At 44.7% G+C, this 6,434-nt stretch overlaps 1 protein-coding gene across 1 annotated transcript; it reads left to right on the forward strand.

Annotated features, from left to right (window-relative positions):
• Nucleotides 1-868: 868 nt before the first annotated feature.
• LOC140341901 (zona pellucida sperm-binding protein 3-like) lies at nt 869-5,114 on the forward strand. The gene is made up of 8 exons (XM_072427834.1): nt 869-1,261; nt 2,291-2,409; nt 2,843-2,946; nt 3,406-3,583; nt 3,698-3,818; nt 3,890-3,981; nt 4,560-4,678; nt 4,856-5,114. The coding sequence occupies exons 1-8, from the start codon at nt 884-886 to the stop codon at nt 5,095-5,097; spliced, it is 1,353 nt and encodes a 450-aa protein (XP_072283935.1). The 5' UTR covers nt 869-883; the 3' UTR covers nt 5,098-5,114.
• The last annotated feature ends 1,320 nt before the right edge of the window (nt 5,115-6,434 follow it).

Genomic DNA, 6,434 nt, shown 5'->3' on the forward strand with positions numbered 1-6,434 from the left:
AACAAGGAATTGTTAATGTCCATCATTGCTGTAATTTGTTTATTGCAATGCAAATGTTGTTATTTGTAACACTGTTTAAATGGTATTTTCTGTATCTGAAAATCAACAAAAATTTAAATATAAAAAATCCCGAAAACATTGCACCCGGTGAATGTCCGGGGTTACACGGGGTGTACCGGTTATATGGTGTCAGGGGGCCCTCACCCGACTCGGGGTCACACATATCGGGGCCCTCAGGCTCAGCAAGCACCCTGTCACGCTCAGTAACTCTCAGGTCCAAGGACAGCACGTGCAGAACTCTGACCAATCAGAGCCCCGCATTCCACAGACGTAACCCCAGCGGGCAATATCACGTGACATCCCTAGCGTATATTCCTTTGCTTTTACCTTGACAGAAAGTGTCCGCAGTATTGGAATCTGGCAGCCATTTTCCCGGAGACCGGCACCTGATCTGAGGTGTCTGTGTTAGTTGTTGTTCATTAAATTAGAATAAAAATTAATTAAAATTAAAAACTCCATTATATCCAAATGCTTTTTTATTATGAACCTTGCAGATTTCCACAACATACCACCACAGAGTACAAAATTTACAAAATTTAATTCACATTTTACCATCCAGTATTAAACAATGACATTTTTATTTATAATAATAATTTACCTGTGAAATAAAATTACCTTCAGTGTTGCAGTATTTCGGCATTGTCTCCTTTAAGTTCCTGATGAGGAAAGTTGCAGGTAATTAGCACAGGTGGGGCAGAATGCCATCAGTGGAGGGGCTGCTGAGGATTGGTCAGGGTTGATCTGCCCCAGGTGGGGTATTTTCAGCCGGGTGTATAAATCCTCACACCCCCAGCTAGGTCTCATGTTGCTTTTTCTGGTCACAATGGGTTGGAGGGTGCTCAGTAGTCTCATTGGCCTGGCTTTGGTCTTTGATCTTGTGTTATGCCAATTCAATCTGCGATCCTGGCAGCGCCAGCGTCCTGAAACCATGCGGAGGACCTCTCACCAACCTGGCTGGGGTTCTGTCCGAGGATTTCCTGAGATGTCTAGACAGATGGCCGTTCCATCATGGAGGCCGGTCAGCATAGTATGCATGGAGGATGTCATGATTGTGACCATCCAGAAGAATCTATATGGGAATGGGAAACTGATCAAAGCTTCTGACCTCACCCTGGGCCCGGCACAGTGCAAACCGTCTTCTGAGACCAGTGACACCGTGATCTTCCAGAACAATCTGCAGGACTGTGGGACTCAAATTCAGGTTGGTGATCTGATGTCATAGCTGGATAATTTGTAGGCCAAAGCTGGGGGTGCAGCCATGGCCCCGCGCTCCAGGGCTTGCTTGTTTACCAACAGCAAGTTAGGTGGGCACCCATTTATCTCCTTCAGATGTATATAACTGGGTGGGGTCCCCTGGGGCAGGTGCTCCGACCTTGTAGACCTTGATCTTTTGCTATCCTGGTGAAAAGCTGTGATGTGAAGCCCCCAACAACCCATACATCCACCTAGGTAATTCCTTGGAGGATGAAGCTGTTGGAAGTGCAATATAACCTCAAGGTTTGTGTTCACCTTATAAATATATCTAAAGCCAAACCTTTATCATGGGATAGACCACCATCTTCTCCACCCCTAACTGGGAAGACTTCCCTTATGTCCTGTAGACCTCTTGGGTAATAAGTGTTGCAACTGTATTATGTTCCATCTCTTCTGGTCTGGTGACAACTCAAAACTGTTTACCCATCTAATATGTTTTCATTCTCTCTTCATTATTAGAACCCCATACTTGAATATACTACAGTTTTGGTGTTGCAGTAATGGTGACTTACCTGTAGGGGGTGGTCCTGGGGGGTTAACTTACAAGGTGTATTTGGCCCATATTAAACTTTATTTTGGGTTTGAGGTATCCTGCAGGGATATAGAGATGTGTAATGGTACTTGAGCACCCTATGACTGTTGGTGATGGTTATGTTCTGGTCCAAGCCGTACTGAACCACATGTCTAGAAGGGGCAAACCTTCCACTGGGAACCCTTGCTATAGTGACCTATAAGTGGTGATTCCCTCCATTCCTGTACTAGACTCTGCCCATATTACACCTTTGTTCCATCTTGGCCTGCTGGTCTACTTGTAAGTGGCTTTCAGGACTAAGTATCTCCCTTGGTCTTTGCCTACTGTAGGGTGCCATGGTAGGTGGTGGAACTTGGGGGTGGGGGGATGGTGTTTGTGAGGTCTGTTGAAGTTGTATCTACCTGTTAAGGTTCCCCTTTAATTACTTGGTTGTTGTTTTTGCAGACAAATGATGACTTCCTCATGTATATTACAAGCATCGCCTACAAGCCGACTCCATTCAGGAATGTCCCAATCATTCGAACCAGCAGTGCCAACATCGGTGTTCAGTGCTATTACCCCCGGTGAGTCACCTGATTGGGTCAGTTCATTAAACATGCCAAAATTTGCCATTGTTTGACATTCTGTCTGTGTACCAATTACTTTCCTACCCAGGTATGGTGAAATGCAGGGTGATGGGGCATGGTATCCAACAGGTGTGGAATGTTTAATCTTGCATGCTTCACCTGGATTCCTAGGTAGCAAGTCTTGGATGTTCAGCTGGCTCCCCTAATAGACTTCATGTCAATGGGGGGTGGGGGGATTGTTCAAATGCTGTAGAATGAGTGGTGACCACCTGCCGGTAGTGAATGGGTAAACAAGCAAAACCTCAGAAGCTAAATCCTCGGTCTCGGAGCAAAGTATTCCAAATGCATGCTAGGGAAGGTTAGATGTTACCTTACACTTCACAGCTCACCAGAATATTGGTCAAATAGGTTTCCTCTGTTTCTCGTCTAGGCATGGGAATGTCAGCAGCGAACCCATCAAGCCAACATGGAAGCCCTTCAGCTCTACTCTAACTTACAACAATACGCTTTCCTTTGCGTTGTATCTGATGAATGGTAGGAATAATCTCTCTACTAAATACCCAGTCATGGCTTGTTCCGGAGGGGTAACTTCATGGCCCACGGGCCTGTGCTAACCTCATTCATGAGCCTGTAAATGGTGGAGGAGCTTTGGGTTGGCTGTGTTCTGTGGCAATATACTACTACTTTACAACCTGGTTACTAAAGCTTTAGTAGTCTCATTCATTGGCCATGCATATGTGGTCACTTAAGGCTTTAACACCTAACCAATGTAATGTAGGTTGGATGCCAGCCAACAGTGGCCAAAGCAAAACTACAGCTGAGGTTCTGGCAACTCCATGATTGGCCCCATTTATTCATGTGGACTCCAAAAAAAAAAATGTGTTGGGGTTTATCAGGGACTCTTGGTATTCTAGCCTGACCACCCTGGGTACCCAGCTTGGTAGGTTAGCTTGTTGTGAATGCCCACCTAACAAAGGTTATTGGTCTTTGCAGAGGACTGGAGTGGTCCCAGTGTTTCTACAATTGTCCCCCTTGGAAGGTCCTTGTACATTGAAGCCTCTGTCAACGTAGAGAACCATGTGCCCATGAGGATTTATGTGGACAGCTGCTTGGCTCTTCTCTCTCCAGACCCCAATTCCAACCCTCGATATGAGCTCATTAACAACTATGGGTAAATATATATTCTGTCCTATGATGGAGCAATAAGGTTTATAGCCACAGAGTGGGGGGGGCCCACAATTTCTGTACACCATAGTAGACCCTCACTCCTATAAACGCTCTCTAGGTGCCTGGTGGATGGACAGCAAGACGACTCTTCCTCCACCTTTATATCCCAGAGACCGGAGCCAAACAAACTGCGCTTTGAGATCGACTCCTTCAGGTTCCTAGATTACGACCAGCCCACGGTATGTATGACTCGGGGTAATTTGGTGCTTAATCTGGCATTGCTGCTTCATGGAATCTTTTTCTGTTTCAGATCTACATCTACTGTTCTCTAAAAGCAGTTTCACTTGACCAGACCCCGGACGCAACAAACAAGGCCTGTTCCTTCAGTAAAACTGGCAACTTGTAAGTTACAGACCTCTGCAAGTTATTATGGTAGGATGTGTACTCTACCTGACTGGAACATGTTTGGTCATTAGACAAATGGACAACCTTTGAGGAAAGGGACTGTATTGAGTGCAGAACCAAAGGTGGCGATGGTAGCTTGGTAAGGTTTAATGCAGTCTAGCTTGTATGGGCCCTCAGATTTGGCAATGGCCTACATGGCCAAACCCCTGCATGTACAACTTGGCCCTGAGGTTTGGAAGCCCTACATCCTAGAGATCACCTGAAGGCCATTATGTCTCCCAATGTACATGGGTGGTAACACCTTCCATATCTGGTATATTGGGAATGCTGATAATTTCTGACGTAAGGGCTCGGTTATGGTTTCTCACATCTGCAAACAAGGGGGGCCATTATAAGATGACTCCTTTTCTCTTGAGACAATCTTGCCAATGGCCTGCTGAAACAAACATCTTACCAGTGTCCCGTTGGTTGTTCTGTTCTCAGTTTTTAAAATTCTATAAACTTGTAGGAAGTTGCTGTTAATCCTAAAGATTAGTCAATGTCCTCACTCTTCCACCAATTGGCTATCCTTTCAGATGGACCCCTGTGGATGGTGCTGCCAACATCTGTAGCTGCTGTGACACTGGACACTGTAATGGCACCAGAAGACTGAGGCCAGGATCTAGGAGACACTGGAAGAGACATGAAGATGCTGGTGAGTCCTGTGGAGCAGTTCAGATATATGGAAGCTGATCCAAAATGCCTTGACCTGGTGACTCCAAAATAGAAGTTTTAGATATTTTACTATTTTGCTCAGTGAGCTTCCAGGCAAATGGGAATTTCCATGAGGTCAATAGTCTTAAGATGTTTCTAACAAACTTTGTCTCTGCAGGAAAGCAATCCGATGAGGTGATCCACACCCAGCTCCTGGGCCCCATTTGGATCATCAATCCTAAGGGTGACCTCTTCCCTAAGGATGATAAGGCTCTGGCGGTGCATGCTGACTCAGAGCAGGAAGTGAAGCCCTGGATGGTGGTAGCGGTGTCAGGCCTGTGGGTGACTGTGGTGATAGGAGCTGTGCTAACCTGGAAACTCAGATCACGAAAAAGCAATGTGACCAATGTAGAGCAATAAAACTTCATTTTGCACAATTGTCTTCACTTGATTATTTGTCTGGTCTCTGTTGGGACTCTGGGTATTTATCTGGACAAGTTGTTGGGGGAGGCATTCAACACCTGGCTGCCCCCCACCACACCTTGGTCTGTCCCTGGGCTGCCTTCTGTTTTGGGTCAGTTGACTCTTTTCCCAGCAGAAATAGGTTACTGGGGCAAATAATTTACCATGTGGGGATATAGACAACAGTGAAAACCTGGTGATTGCATTTTCTGTAATAATCAGTAGTGAGCTCAATTTGGACATTGGTCTGATATCAAGCACAACCATTATGCTAGTAGACTCAACCCGCAGTCTCCAAATTGTCCACTCTTTACCAGATCAAAGATGGTGCCCCCCAGATGTTGGTGCCAGGTATGCTATTCACACTGATGTGATGGCTCAACAAGAGAGCACATATTGGGTCTTGCCAACACTGCTCCAGGATCAAATGTGCCAGATGGTTCTGATTCCAATAAGCAGCAATTGAGGTTCTTTATCTCAAAACTTTCCATTAGTTGAATTGTCTTGGGTCATAAACCCCAAAGGGAGCCGTGTTCCTATAGGACAGAAACATTGGAGTGTTTGACTTGATTTAGGTCAATAGTGCACCGCCTCGGGGTTCTCATCCCTGTGGTTGGACAAACTGGTTGGTTTATGGCGATGGACCCAACAATAGTTTTTGTTCCAACTTTTGTTCTTTGGTTCTGTAGTATGAAAATATATTGGCTTCCTAAAAGGGGTTCTGGTCCCACCGTTATAATGTTAGGCACTTGTAGATGATGAAGGCTCAACATGGAATCAGCAGCCCTGGAACTCCTTGTACCCGGAACCACAAATGTATACTGGTAAGCTATGACTGCTTTTCATACTTGTAACGAAGATTGGCACAAAATGACAGTATTCCTATATTCATACAAACTTAAAATATCCTTGTTACAATATCATTTGATGTACTTCCTAGAATCATCTGTGCAGTAAGGGACAAGTAACACTCATACTTACGATCTGAAACAAAAATGAATAACTATAGGGTCCATTCCTAATAGAACGCCATTTGATTTCATCCTCAGATAACTACCTGTTGGGATATATTGATCTATATCCTCAATGCTCCATCTCTCAATATATGAAGGAATTTAGTAAGTACCAATTATTTTAGTCCCTATCATCTACTTAATAATAAGCCCATTTAACTTTCTAATAACTTTAGTGATCCGGCTCCTACCATATTACATTAAATGAGACCTTCAAGCAGTAATACACCCATCCAATCAGCTGGATAAACTTTTACCTCTCAACTTTGGGTGGGAAGTTAT

The sequence above is a fragment of the Pyxicephalus adspersus genome, chromosome 12 (genome assembly GCF_032062135.1).
Source record: "Pyxicephalus adspersus chromosome 12, UCB_Pads_2.0, whole genome shotgun sequence".
In the NCBI taxonomy this organism is placed as follows: domain Eukaryota; kingdom Metazoa; phylum Chordata; class Amphibia; order Anura; family Pyxicephalidae; genus Pyxicephalus; species Pyxicephalus adspersus.